The 15,115-nt window shown below is 38.4% G+C and overlaps 1 protein-coding gene across 2 annotated transcripts in view; it reads right to left on the bottom strand.

Moving 5' to 3' along the window:
* Nucleotides 1-15,115, bottom strand: part of grb10b (growth factor receptor-bound protein 10b) — a 68,608-nt gene that overhangs the window by 35,204 nt on the left and 18,289 nt on the right. For both annotated transcript variants that reach the window (XM_008432142.3, XM_081597427.1), the window contains exons 3-4: nucleotides 13,553-13,649; nucleotides 4,342-4,633 (exon numbers count right to left, since the gene is read on the bottom strand). In XM_008432142.3, coding sequence (XP_008430364.1) covers nucleotides 4,342-4,633; nucleotides 13,553-13,649 — 389 coding nt within the window. The remainder of the gene's footprint in view (nucleotides 1-4,341; nucleotides 4,634-13,552; nucleotides 13,650-15,115) is intronic.

The following is a 15,115-nucleotide window of genomic DNA, read 5'->3' as shown; positions in this document are numbered from 1 at the left end:
GCAGGTCAGTTAGTGAAATTTCAGATCGGAAGTTAAAAAAAGAAACATTGCAAAAGGCTTTTTTTTTTTTGCAATTCTCTTTGTCTATAGAACCCAGTGAGTTCAAAAGGGATCAGGCCTTTTGATGTTGTCCCATATGAGCCTGAGAGTAGGGTTATCCAGAGGTCAGTCCTGTATAATAGGAACTCCGGAGCCTGCATATGTGTGGGTGTGTGTTTGAGACACACACAGAGAGCGGGAGAGAGAGCACTCATAAGAAAGAATACTCCATTACCTGATCATCCCCCTCTGTTTCTCTCATACAGTCCGAGGGCGAAAAATAGGAACTGACACCAGCTTCCCTTTGAACCTGTTTGTGTGTAATGTATGCGTGAAGCTATACTTCTGCAGCCGAATTGCGAGTGCGCGCGCGTGAGTGTGTGTGTACGTGTGTGTGAGCATACCTACTTTTGAATGCACACACGTAAGGAGAACTCAAACAAAACCGAGTTTTTACTTTCTCCCCCTGCTGGTGTAGTCTGAGGCAAAGAAGGAGTGACAGGGAGGAACGGGTCATTCACAGGTTACAGACTAGAAACAGAGAAGAAATGTTATACCCAATTATAAAGAGGGCGTGAAAGGATGATAGTGTGCAGAGAAAGCTTTATTCTTAAATGAGGGGAGAAAAAAGGCTTGAGCAACGCATCAGTATGTGGCTGTGTACGAGTACAGAGAGGCTGAAAGCAGTTTCAGCTTGAAGTTTGTTGCCATACTTTTCTTGCCATAGGTACAAATAAAGCACTTTTTTAGACTTTGAACAAGTCTTTTTTTGTCATTCCAGCGATATACCAGCAGTTTTACTTTTAGACTTTTTAGTTCTGAGAGTGAAAATCTGACATTGTGATAATACGGTACTTTCTTTTTCTAAGTACTGCATAAAACAGAGATGGACAGAGAAACAGTCTGGTGATCGGCATCCAACATTTTAAACAAACTCTCTGCTTATTGATAAACAAAAAATATTAAGATCTGCCCCCCAGATCATTAAATATGAAATATATGTGTAAACATCAGCACTCTTCAGTGTGGAAGTTGTTACTTCTTAAACTCAATAGTGTCTACAGTGTTTCAAAATGAAGTTAGATTAAACTATAATGCATAAGAAGCTTCTAGAATGGAAAACATATTTTCTCTGGGGGATGCTGACTGTTCTTTTAGTCTGCCATAATGAAATACATCTGGTTTCAAACAATCCCTTTTTCTCCAGCTGGACTAAGCCTCGCATGCACGGTCTGCAGGGGGAGAGCCCTGTAAATTTGGCCCGTCGTAAATATCATGCATTTTTGTATCAGTCCATTCGACAAACAGAAAGAGCAGCAAGGTAATACGAAAAGCACAAGCAAAAGTGTAGTTGAGTGTAAACAGATTTGATTTATTGCAAAGTGCTCCACAAACTTTAAGAAGTTTGTTTTGTGGGCTCTATTAGAAATGCTCTAACTCCATATTCATCTTCTATCAACTGAGATTTGATGTAGGGTGACATCCACTGTTTAAGTTAGGAATTTTAGTAAAAAAATATACACATCAGCAAGACAGTCAATGGCTTTCTTCGCATTTACATCAAAAATTTATTTTACAATTGTTTACATAAAAAATATGAAAATTCAGCAGTAATTTTTCAATAAACCCGCCTTTCCTACTAGGCTTCACAATCAATAAGGACAAGATCTATTCCGTAAGATGTCATGTACAGTTTCCCCAGTTTTTTTTTGTCACTTTGTTATGACTCTCTCAAGGGATTTGCCAGGCATCCTTCGACTCCAACCACATATCTGGCAACCTTCAGTGAAATCCACTTGTGCTTAAGAGTAATCTTTTAACGTCATTAAGAAGGCCCACAAATTCTGTCTAAGGTCTCTCAGTCAAAACAAAGCCACGAGGTTCAAATGGCAGATAAATGGTGCAACAGATCTGCCGAACAACTCGCAATGTTTCACACAAAGCGCTTTAAAGAACAACAGTTTAGTGAGTCGTAGAAAAGTGGCATAAAGCAGAATTCTGGCATTTGTTTGCTTAGTTTAATTGCATAATCCAGGACAAAAGTACTTCGAGATAAAGAAAAAATAGCTAATCTTACTGAGATTAGGACAGATGACCTTTAATCAGAGAGTTTGTCATTGGTGGATGTATGTTTGATTGAAAGAAATTGCTTGGGTATGTTATGTCTCTTTTGTGAAAGAAAATGTTCTGTACTGTTTTTTTTTTAATAGTTTTTATTTTATTTTTTTGTTTTTCTTAAATAAAGAATATTGTGTAAAGTAAGAAAAATATGAAATAAGGAGGGCAGGGTTAAATAAGTTTATACTTTTGCCTACTTCCTTTTGAAACAAACAGTTACAATGAGATAATCTAAACTGTATTTGAATTGTGAATGTGAACATGTTTAAAATAAGCTAAGCTAAATGTTAGTACAGGCCTCTAAAAACCAGGTCTTCTTGGTAGAGGGGTTGAACAAAACTGCTACTGATTGAAAGATGAATCCACTCAGAGTTTATCAAAAAGTACCTAAATGAAACTCGGATCACAATATACAAAAAGTTCTTGTCTGCATCGATGAAGATTAAATAGTTTTCTATGACATCAAAGAAAAGCAGTCACTCATTTAGCAGTAGCTATAAACTGGGATCGTTTAAAGATATCACGAGGATGTTTGTCTGAGAAATGAACCGGGAAATTAGAATATTTTACACAGAAAAGTCTTTTGTCACAGTCTTCAGGCTTAAGGGCACAGCAGAGATGTGCATTTCAACGAGACGATATTCTGGGGCAAATCACAAGACTGCAGTGACACAACTCGAGTTTCAGCCTGAACTCGGCAAAGCAACTCAGGAGTCTCAGGCCTGACTGAGCTTGAATGTTTCTATCAGGAAAATATGCACTGGGCTTGTAAAATCACTCCAAACAAAGATCTGTGATATCTGTTGCTGCAAAAGATGAAGAGAATAGACTGACATAAATGTGATGTGGTGTATTTATTAGACAAAAAGAGTTAACTAAAAGTTTGAATTTTTGTTGTTGACCAATGAATTAGAGGTAAAATCTTTGATAATCTGGTCAGTAGGTCAGGCTACTTTTTGAGATTTTTTTTTGGTTTTTGTTATTTGCAGAGGTCACACCTGTGAAAACAAATCCATTAGAAGACTGAAGCATTTGTTGGGTGCAAAGTGCTGCTGTATCTGACCCATAAAAAGTTTAAAATGCAGCAGCAGTGGCTCTGATGAAAACTAGAAGGAGAGATCACATTTCTCTGGCCTTAGTTTATCTTCAGAGGGTCCTTGTTCTTAATTACAATCTCTATCTCATTTTAAATAACTCACAGTTTCTCATATTCCCGACCGAGCATTTGACTCTCACAGTGCAGGTTTATTTGGGGTTGCTATGGTATCGAACAGTCTAGTTATCAGGTTCTCTTCAGGACAGAAGGACGGACATTGTGACAACTTTCAGGGCCAGGTTAAATATCAGTCTGGTTCAAGTTAAGTATGCCTTCAGCTTTCCTGATATGGACCCCAACCAACAGAGGAGTGGATTAACACATTTTATTTTCTATTTACTTCAACCACGTTTTGTTTTTAACCGTCTTTTTTCACTCTGCAGTTTCTTATTGCCAACAATCGGCAGCTGCCTTTGTCTATTCTTTATGTGATGTTCAAAGCAGATGACTGCCGATTCAGAGCCTGATTCTGTTCCTGTTCTTTTTTTTGTTGTTGTTTTTTGTTGCTTTTTAAGTTTCTCCTTTCTCCTGTTGCCCTGTACCTGGTCAGTTTAATAGGGGACTGTGGCACTCTCAAAATCCAATGACATCTGCTGGAATATTGGACTTTCTGGATGAAATATAAAACTAACTGTGACTGAATTGACAATAATGAATGTCAAGTGCCTCAAGATTATTTTTGCTGTCATTTCTCAACAAAACTCTTTGTAGAAAAACATATGCCAATTTTCAACGGATCAATTTTCTGCAAAATCAGGATACCTAAATTAGACATTTATTAGAGCTAAAGCTTTAAGTATAAGGAACAAAAGCCGGTGATCATGTGTACTGCAGGCCACGGACTAACAATTAGTGTTTTTTTTTCTTTATCTTTAAATGATAAAATCTGATGTGTAGTAACACTTATCTGTGACAAGGAACTGTTTTTATCTACTATTACATTCATAGCTGTATAACAGATTTGAGAAAGGTTTCTCCATTAATCCATTTTCTGCCGCTTATCCGTGGTCGGGTCGCAGGGGAAGCAGCTTTACAGGTTTCTAAATAAAAAATAAAAATAAAAATAAAACATTTCTCTCCCCACTAACCTGACAGCAAGGATGTGCATGGGCTGCGAGCGCCTGAGCTTAGTCTGAGGGGGGTCCACATTCGAAGAGGAGGACGATGGAGGCTCTGGTGAGGCGTGATGATGCCGTGGCTGGCTGTGTTGTGTGTGATGATGATGATGTTGGTGGTGGTGGTGGTGGTGTTGTGAACAAGGGCTCTGTCCATTGTGCAGTAGCGGGGTTATCTCTGTCTGCTGGCCGCTGCAGGTGGAGTACAGGCTCTCCAGCGAGGAGTTCATGTCGTTCACCAAGGCCTCCAAGTCGACGTCGTCATCTGACAGGCAAACGACAAAAAAACGGACACATCAGCGAGGGAACGTGGCAACAAACAGCACCCTGCAAAAGCTTTTATAAGCTTCAAACATAAAACTTATTCAAGTCACAATAAACTCAAAATTATATTTTGTTTTCCACCACAATTCTTCCAGATTGTTACATTTTTGTCCAGAACACCTTGTCTCACATACTTTTCCTCTGTTCCCTACATAGAAAACTGCAAAATTTGACTTGTTAGTGACTTTTGTTTAACAATAGCTTTCTTCATGCCACTCTTCCGTAAGGACCAGACTTACAGAGTGCACAGCTACAGGCACAACAAAGCAAGTTTATTTATTTAGCACTATTAATACGCAAGGCAATTCAAAGTGCTTCATAAAACATCAAAGGAAAAAGCAAAAGAAAACAAAAGCATGGCATGAAATAATAATGTTAAAATACAGATACTAAAGGCATGAAAGAAACAAATGTTTCATACTGTTCATTAGCTGGCTGCTTTGATCAGAAGCAACCAGCTAATGAACTGTATGCTAGTAAGCAAAGATAGTTTGAAGTTCTGAACATTTCAAGTTTTCGGGGAGGTTGTTCCAGATTTAGGCAGCATAAAAAAAAAAAAAAACAAAAAAAAAAACAACCTGTTTCTCCCACTTGAGCTGCGGATCTCTGCATCTCTTCCAGAGTTACTGTGGGATTCTGGCCCAGTTCACTGATCACTGGTCTCCTTTTCCGGGGTATCAGTTTATGCGGACTGCCACGTCCTGGGAGGTTTGGCATTTCTGTCATGTTTTGAATTTCCAGATGTTTTAAAGTTGCTGGACAATACATTTTTTAAAGGCAAAAAGTTAAAACATGCAAGACAAAGCTTAGATTGCACTAAGCAAATACGCCTTAAGTATTTTCTCATTTCTCCCTTATCTTCATTATCTATGTTTGTAGGTGTGTCAAAAGACCACATAGAAACACACTGATAGCTACCTAGTCTTGCCCAGTTGCTTCATCAGAAAGACAGTCTTGACTACGTACATTGTTCTGCCCAGCGGTCTTAATCTCCAGAGAAATCAGGTGCAGGCACAAACCTGCCCGTTGCACTTCTGAACTCCTTACCACTGGGACTCCGAGCCGAGAAGCCAGCCTTGGCTCTCAGTTCACCACGTTTCAAACATCCAGCTTTTAAATGTATTTAGAAGTCAAGATGAGAAATACTTCTCGGAGGAAGAATCTATCCTACAAAGCCCTTTGGAAAACCTCTAGGCACATTGAAATTCAAGAAGTGTCATCTCGGCTGAGGGGGAAATTCTAATCTAATTGCTTTATGCTATAAAACTTTCATCATCTGGGGTGAAATGGGTGTCTAACTTTGCACAATTTTAAATTACAAGCTGCACTGGTGATTAATCTTTTAACAAGTTATTCATTTTGAAAAAAAGAAAAAAAAATCTTTAAAAGTTCATCATCGAGCTGGTGTATTCACACTTCACAAATGCAGCTGCAAAAAGAGTGTGCCACTAGGGGGAGACAATCTCCAATCATAAAAAAGACTCATGAAACTCCAGAAAACGTAATAGGGGATGGAAACTACCCAAGAGATTAGACCTGTTATCCTGCAGAACAGAAGAAATATACATACAGACTGCCTGCTTTGTCTGACCTCTAATGAGGAATTTTAATCAAGACAGTGCTTTATAGAGTAAGGTACAAAATGTAATTGCAAAAGAACTTGACTATTAAGGGAGTGCTGGACCCAGTGTTTTCAAAAGGAAGATTTAATGGAAGGAAACAATTTTGAAGAAAATGGCGCACAAGCGACAGTAATGATCCCAGACTCGAGATGGTTGTTAAGGTAAGTCCATTCAAGAGTTTGGGTGAGAGTCGCAAGGTAGGTATTGCAGCTGGAGTCAGAGCTTTAAGATCCGCCACACATAGACGTGAAAATAAATTTAGAATTTTATTTGGTAGTCAATGTCCCACAACATCAGAGAAGAGTGGAGACAGTCAGAACCGAAGTTGATTGTTGCTTTCAGGCTGATCACCTCCATGACACACTTTGTTTTTCATATACTGCCATTTTGGTAAGAACACCATTTGGCTAAAATAAATAGTTTTACATAATCTTCTAATTTTGTAAGTTTTTATTACCTGGAGGGTTATTGAATTAATTTAATGTCAACATTTTTGATTGATGTAAATTAACCATTCAACAGTTCTCAGGTGAAGCTAAAGCTTAGCGACATCACAGCTCCGGGTTCAAACAGCTGCATCATATGAGGTGCTGCAGATGTCAGGCCACTTTAAAGTTAGCAAAAGTCCCATTCCTAAGCAGAAAGGCTGACTGAGGAAACACAAACAGTAATTTGATGGATGTAAGGTTTCAGGTTGCATCTGAGGGGCTTCAAAGCGACTGCAGAGATACAACAGTTTTCTTTTTAAAGGGAGAAAAAAAAAAGGAAAAAAGGCCTGGGGGAACAACAGCAGCAGGAGCTTTCAGAGCTGCGGTAAATATTCTCATTTCTCTCTTCCAAGCTACCCATTAAAACCTTAAGTGTTGTCTTAGCGAAGATTTTCCTGAAAACGTGTCAGGCAGTCGTATCACAGGTGCCTGTGAGTCACAGGTGGTTAATCTCTGGGTATTAATAGTGACAGGAAAGCTGAAGCAGCTACTTATAGATAACCTGGAGAGCTAAAGAGCTATATACCACTAGACACATGGTGCATAAAAAGTCACACTGAAGGAGAAAGAGACACCAGCGCAGCAGAACAGAGCTGCCGAACTCGCAAAGAGCGCCTATAACACACATTTTCTAATATAAGGCGGAATCAGTCCTAGCACATAGTGTGAGAGCACTCCACTTGAACACATCAATCGGTCTGCATCTGGTTTTCTCCTTTGTTGAGCCATGTTCCCTTAAGCTAGTAAGCAATAACAGAAAAAAAAATTCTGACCTACTTTGGCTTTTGGATTAGCAGAAGTGTTTGCACACAAAGGAAATGGAAGTCTTAAACTACTTGGGGGGTGGAGGGGATGAAATATTTGTGGGTCACTATTGATCGTACAATTGAAGTCACCGGTGGATTTCACGATTGCACAACAAAACAAAGGTGTGCGTCACTCTCCCTGGCATAAGACAGTTTGATGACACTGAGAGCATGCACCTCTATATAGTATAGGCAAGCATGTAGAGGACTAAAGACAATGAGGTGTTTAAATCTGAAATGGACATAGTAAAAAAGTGTGATTTGAGGTGTAAAGATCCTTAGGATTCAAACACAGCGAGAGCAGCTAACAGAACTCAAATCCAAAATAAAATACCAAACCTTCACTCGACTAACAAAAAGGCTGCGCAACTAAGCAATGAAGGACAAATCAGCAACAGGTAAAAACATTCCTCGAACAGGAATCAAACATCAACTTACACTACAGGCATCTATATGGAATAAAGAACTAGTATTGATGAACGAAGATAACCTGGGCATTAATTCTGGTAGAAATTGAATGAGAGTGACACACAGAAACGGTTTGAGCAGTAAATAGGTATGAAGACACCATACAAACACTCCGTCAGGAAAAACATCGCTAAAATAAAACACTCTTTCTTTAAGAGGTGTGATTATCCCAAATCATATCTGCTTAAAGACGGTAGACTCAAGCACTTCTGGCTCATTATTCATCAATATTTATAATCTAGCTCCCACATACGTCTCCAGAGTTAACATCGGTCTCTTGGCTTTCATTCTTCATACGGCCTCTTAGTTCATAGGGACGGCAACGTTTTGGTGAGTTTGCAGCTGTGCCACGTCCTTTCGGTTTTCAGATGTTGGGTTAAACAGTGCTTCTAAAACGTTCAAAACCTCTACACCCATCTGCTTTAAATACAAAATCAATTTGTCGAAGTTTACAATCCCTAAGAACCTCTTTGCTGTTTTTATTTTATTATATTTCGAGGGAGATGCAATAAACAATATATTTGCCCAGTTTAAAGGACTTTCATTGTTTTTGATGTAGAAATTTCACGTAGATCCAGTCAACAAAATACTCCCGCTCACAGAAAGTGGGGAGGAAATTGTGAACGAGGAGAAAAAGTTGTAAAAAGTTAGTTAATCTAAATTTCCAGCAACTATATTGCAATTATTTGTTTTTCTGTTATCATGCAGCCCCAGACTTAACTATGCTCTGAGAGTGTACTCCATCCACGGTTTTATATTACAAATACTGTGCCAGTCTGTTCTAAATATAAAACCTTGATTTTTCATAAGATAGCAATGATATTACAGTTCTTGCTCTCATAAGTTGAATCCCTTTACGGCCGCTTTCTTCTCGAAGGATACCCCCCCTCCTTACTCTACTGAACGTCTACTGCCAGCAAATAAGTTTTATAAAATAACACAGCTTACATCGATTTTCCACCTAAGCCACTCCAAATAACAGTGATTCACTGTAAAAGGGAATAGCTTGGTGACAATCTGAATTGTTCTGAATATCTTTTTTGCACATTAGTCAGTGAGTGATGGACAAAAAAAAGACTATTGTTGAGAAGGGCAGCCCCGTATGGCCCCTCTCAATCCTGGGATGTAGACTATGGATTCTGGACTTGTTCCCTCTAGTTCAAAACATAAAGGAGGGGTCTTTCTCCCACAGAAAAAAAGGGGAGAGTACGGGGTTTACATTTACAGTACAGAAACTGAACACACACGCACACACACACATAAGGGGGATCAACGGCCCGTGAATACAAGCCTGGCAAAGGGGTTTCTATTCAAAGGCAATCTGTGGGAGCGATGCCAGAGCAAGTGCACTGTAAAGCATGGCTCTGGGTCTCTCACTACAATACCTCTGGTGACGGCACACACACACACGCACGCACACACACTGTGGGCAAAGGCTCCAGATGGGAGGGAGAGGGTCAAAGAGGAGCAGGGGGAGAATGTGAACAGGACAAACAAGGAAAAAAGAACAAAAAAGTAGCATGGGATAAAAACAGGGCGGGGCATATACGTATGTAGTATACAGTTAATTATTCATACTTAGGCTTAGGGTGAAAGTAATGCACTGTATTATTACTAAGATGGTTGTTTTTTTTTCACGAGAAGTAATATTAATGCTTTGTAGGGTAATTTTAAATTTTTATCTTTCAAGGGCATGAATAATATTGGGTCTAATTGTATCTGGAAAAAGGGAATCATTTTCTTTGACTCAAGTCTGCAGCTTAGGCTTTAGACTCAAGTCTCATAATCAATCTTATGACAAATATCATTTTGGTTGAATGTTTAATGCTCTTTCCTCTCAGTTATTGAAGTGGATGCAAACAATATAGTAGTATTATTGGTTTACTCTGATAATTCTTGACAGAATGTGTCAATAAAAGGAGGTAAAGGCAGCTTGTCTTTCATTTCTTGTTTAATGTTGCCGTTACTCAAACATTCAAGGTGATTAAGACCACAGCTATGATGTACAGTTGAAACCAAGTTGGATACACTTTACACAAAGACAAGACAAAAAAACTTTTTGTCTTAAAATTATTTTAACTATCATTACACTTTGCATGTTTCAGATCATTGTTACATGCCAGAATAATGGGAAAATTTTAGATAATTCTTTTTTAAATTGAGAAATATATAGAAAGGAAAGGTTTTGTTTTTTCTTTCAACAACCTTGTGAAAGGTCCTGCCTGAAGACAATAAAAGCAGTCCTCTACACGGGCTAAAAGGCCACCAAGAGAGGAAGAGTCATTAACTTTAAATACAATGTAAAAAGCCAAGTTACAGTTTACAACTGTGCTCAGTGAAAAAGACCCCGATTTTCCACTCCAATGAAACTAAAACAGAAGTTATTCCCCATAATGACCACTTATACAGGCTGTGGAAAAGGGGAGACTTTCAAGCCTGAGACCACCATCCCTACAATGACGCATGGGATTGGCTTGTTTTTTTTTTTGCCAAGTTTATTCAGAAATTGTGTTTTATTTTTGACCAAGCACTAGATCATTCCCTAAGTCTTTATTTTGAAATGTATTCTAAATCTTGGAGAATAAAATGCAGATTTATTATAGGGTTTCCAAATAATCTTGCAGGCCATCATCTGTTTCGAAGTAGGGAGGCGGGCAGCCACTAAACCTATATTTTGCTCTGTAAGAAAAAGAGTGGACAATTTACAAGCTTCATAAAGACATGAATGGCCCTTCAAAATAAAAGCACTTCCTGTTGTTAACACTGCTAGCAAATTATCTACTACTTTTGAGCATAAACACAACGATTTATATTTTTAATGGGGTGAATATTATATCTCCGTAACTTGAAAGACTAAGGTTGGTAGATGTTCACGTCAATCACATCAACAGACAACATGCATCCTATCTGAGATTGATCATTTGCAGCATTAGGGATTAATTAACTGAGTTGTTGAGTGTAACCCTGACTATCTCTGTCTGTTAATTTTCTATGGTCCAAAGAAAAATATCCCAACAAAATACAGAGGAACAGTCTCAGTCTGGAACAGAGTTGGCGTTTCCTGTCATTTTCTAAAGAATTTTTCATGCACCTATTGCTACTGTCACTGTACAGTCTACAACATGTTTATATTCTTGCAGGGTAATTAGCACCATCTCATTTCTTCGGTTGCATGCTTGCACTCACCCCTCAGCTAAAGCTACGCTACTGCTTGCTGTGAATGCTATTACAGCTGCTGGAAGCAGTTCAGTCCCTTTATAGTTTATTACCCACCTGTAGGATAAGATCCAGGCTTTATATGGTTCTTTACTTTTTGAGCAAGTGCTGCAGGCAGGAATGTATGTGTGAAAGAATGATCATGGCATGTGGAGGGAATGTTTTCAAAGTCAATAATACTGGCGAAGGTAAAAAAAAACAAAAAAAAAACTAACTACTGAAAGTGTTCTGCGTTTACATAATAATTGATATCTCATCGGTACAGCCACTTTGTCTCCATGCAAGGAAAAAGTGTGAAGATCCATCACAGCAGCAGGGATCTGCTTGAGTTCCCCATTGCCCTGAAAAGGCTATCGTTATCGTTTCACATAAACAAAGTGTGCCATTCTGACACCATCAGTGACTTTGTTACAATAAGGAACAGGATGTGACCGCCGCATCTCAGAAAGATATCTTGAGAACATAACATTCTGGTCATTCTAAGAGGTTGCCAATGAAACCACAGTCTTCACAAAGTCCCCTTTAGATAACTTTATCTCATAGTTGACTAACAACTTTATAGCCACAGTCAATGCAAACAGTAATACATCACATTTCTTTAAAAAAAATATAAGATTTCATATGTGAGAACATAACAAAAAAAATGTGGCAAGTTTTACAATCAACAATGAATTATTTCAGATAAGGAGCACAAGACGTCCAAATAAAAAAATAATAGAAAAAAGGCGTTCCTTCCACTGATAAGGTTTTATGTTTCTAAATGTGAGAGGGAAAACAATGGGATCCTTCCAGGATAAAATTAAAGGGAAACAAGCAATATGCAATAAGAAATATGCACATGCAAACATCTGTATTTATGCAAATACATGTGGTCAAGTGAAACAACTGAAGTGGAGTTTTGATTTGAAAGTGAGCAAACATAATTTATTGACTAAATTGTGACAATTTTAAGCTTTTTGGCCCTTAACAGCGGTTGGCTGGTTGGAAACGAAAACAAATCTGCAACCAGTCAATGCAAAAACCTGTCTTTGTGTGTCAAAGTCATCACTGAACGAAGATGGCTGACAGTTTGCCGGCAAGGTGTTTGCAGATGAAGTCAGAGGAAGCACAGGGATGTAAGAAAGTATTTAGAAACCAAGTCTCATCTTTACAGGCAGTGAAAAGTGAGTGAGAAAGATTTTCAGGATAATATTGGAAGGATAAATGCAGCAAAGGAAAGCTCTGCCTTGTGCTGTTGAGCTTCCAACCTCTGTGACGAAACATCCTAGACTTTGAAAAGTTGGTACCCTTTGAGAGTCATGGTACCATTCTGCACTTTCTAAGGAATATGTCCAGTTCCTGCTGTTTTACAAACGTAGGCTGCAGTAAATTAGCAAATTGCTAACAAAATAAAGGCAGTTTAAAATGTCAACTGTGTAACTAATTTGTCTTTGTTATAAAAAGCTCCTTTGTCCTCCCATATTTCCTAAAGAGGATTCAGAATCTGCAAAAAATGTAGAATCATCTGCACAAAACTGGAGAATCACACATCTACTGCAGGTCAAACTTTATTAATAAGTCTTGTTACTAATCTATAGGTACTTCTTCGTTTTAATCATGTAACTCATTCAAAAGAACAGAGAAAGAATTATACATGATTTAATGCTGCTAGATTATTACCACATCATTACACAAACACCATGTACTGTTTGAACACAATTATTGCTATATTAAAGTCATCTGTATTCCACTGTTTGGGAGATGCATCCAACCTGCCTGATGCTGAAAAATGACAATGTAATTTCTGCTCCATTTACTCCCCATGCCAGAGCCAAGCGCTCTCATTCGCTGATCGAGCCTTCACAGACTCCCCGCCCTTACCTCTCATGCTGAGCCAATATTGTACTTAAATCTCATGCTCCGATTATCATGGATGGACCCTGTGTGGCACAATTAGTTACACAGAACAATTATATTGGCACACAGTGTCTATGCAGAACACCCTTTGAACAGCTTAAATGTTTACAGTGCAAGAAACCCAAATATAGATTACAGGCGGTGACCCAGGTCTGGCATACAGTAGAGAATAATAAACAGCCCCCCACCCCGCACCCCGCTAACCTCCCAATCCTTCTGTGGTGAGAAAATCTGTCAACATGTGTGTATCTTTGTCTTAAGCAATTTAAAGTTTCATAATAAAGTTATTTAGTATGTACATCACCACACATACAGCAACAAAGAATACGTGTCCATAAATATTGTTTTGGTAGAGAGCACTAACCTTGATGGTTTGGAGAACTCTGATTGGTTGATGGCTGAAAGCTTGGACGAATGAGGTCAGCCTGTCGGTGATTGGATGAGCGGTCTATGTTGTCCTGCTGAAATGGGTTAAAAGAAAAACTTTTTGTGAGATGGAATAAAACAACACAAAAAGAAACTCTTATTAAAGATGTTCATCCCTCATTCGTGAACAAGATTGCAAAGGGAGACGGATTGTTCTGGAAGCACAAGCCATGCCATCCGCTAACTTGCGCATGTGCTAATAGAAGTACTTCCAGGAAGGGTATTTTGTTTGCTTTTGCTTTTGTTTGCTCTTTTAAAGATAATAACAAGAAATAAAGTTTAAAATGGTTTAACTGCATTTTGCAATACTGCTTAAAAATAAATAAATAAATCAAGTAAATGGGCCATTGTACAATAATCAAGCGTCAAGAAAGATACCAGGTTGCTGTTTCCCATGAACAAATGGTGTGTAGTTTTGTACAATCCGATAAAACATTTAGTTAATCTCATAAAAGATGTGACTATTGTAAAAATAAAGGTCCTTTTTTCGTCAATGAGGAGTCCACCAGAGGGCGCATAGAAGGTAGCTACTAGCTAACAGTCCAGCGAGTCCAACACACAACTTTTTTCTTATAGTTTTTTAACTAAATTATGACAATTATTCATAAAGGAAATTATAACATTCTCTAGGAAAATAGGTAATATAGCAATAAATATGTTAATTAATATTAATAAGTATGTTACACTTTGCTGATGTGCAGTGTAAGAATAATTTGTTAGGATTTCTTCCGCACATGCGCAAATGAGTCAAATAAATGGGTCGGACTTCCTGAACAGATTGTGTAGGGAGTGCTTAGTCAAAATGCTTTTGTCAGAACTCCCTACTGCAGCATTAACAGCTGTCAGTGGGAACAAACAGCTAAATAAAAAAAAAAACTCAAACAAAAGAAATTAGATTTTTATTTCACTTACCAACAAAAAAGCTAGATTGAACATTGAAAGCTAAATTAACGCTAACCTAAAGCAGCATCAGGTTACAAGTAGAAAAAATAATAAGGTGAGACAAATAAGTATTTTTCATTTTTATGTTACTGGGAGAAATACATGGACGGCTTGTACCTTTGCATTTTTCATACATTCCTCAGTTACAGAGAAACAAACCTCAACGATAGTAAAAACACACAGACCCTCGTGTGATGCTTAAGTCTTTAAAGATGGGTCGTAATGGGACCAAGGTCAGACAAAGTTTGGACAAGGAGCTTACAAAAACCCGTTCATATTGAAGAAGTTGAAAGGAGTGCTGAGGAGTCAAGGGGCTGAGGGTGCAACTTTTTGAAAGGGGTCAGAAGAGGGTCAGAGGCAAAGCTAAGGCCCTGAAAGCAGGGCAGAGACAAAGTTGAGGAGATTGAGCCTCAAATGAACAACAACAACAAAAAGAGATCAGGTCTACATGTCAAATTACACCTTTAAAAGATGTCAGAGTCAGGTTAAATGTAATGGCTGGGATTTGGTTCAGTACCGAGGTCATCAAGACACTTTTGGCCAAGAGGGAGCAGCTGAA

This window comes from Poecilia reticulata, chromosome 16, assembly GCF_904066995.2.
Source record: "Poecilia reticulata chromosome 16, P_reticulata-male-v2, whole genome shotgun sequence".
NCBI lineage: Eukaryota > Metazoa > Chordata > Actinopteri > Cyprinodontiformes > Poeciliidae > Poecilia > Poecilia reticulata.
The sequence above is the reverse complement of the archived record's forward strand: the minus strand, read 5'-3'. Positions and strand labels throughout refer to the sequence as shown.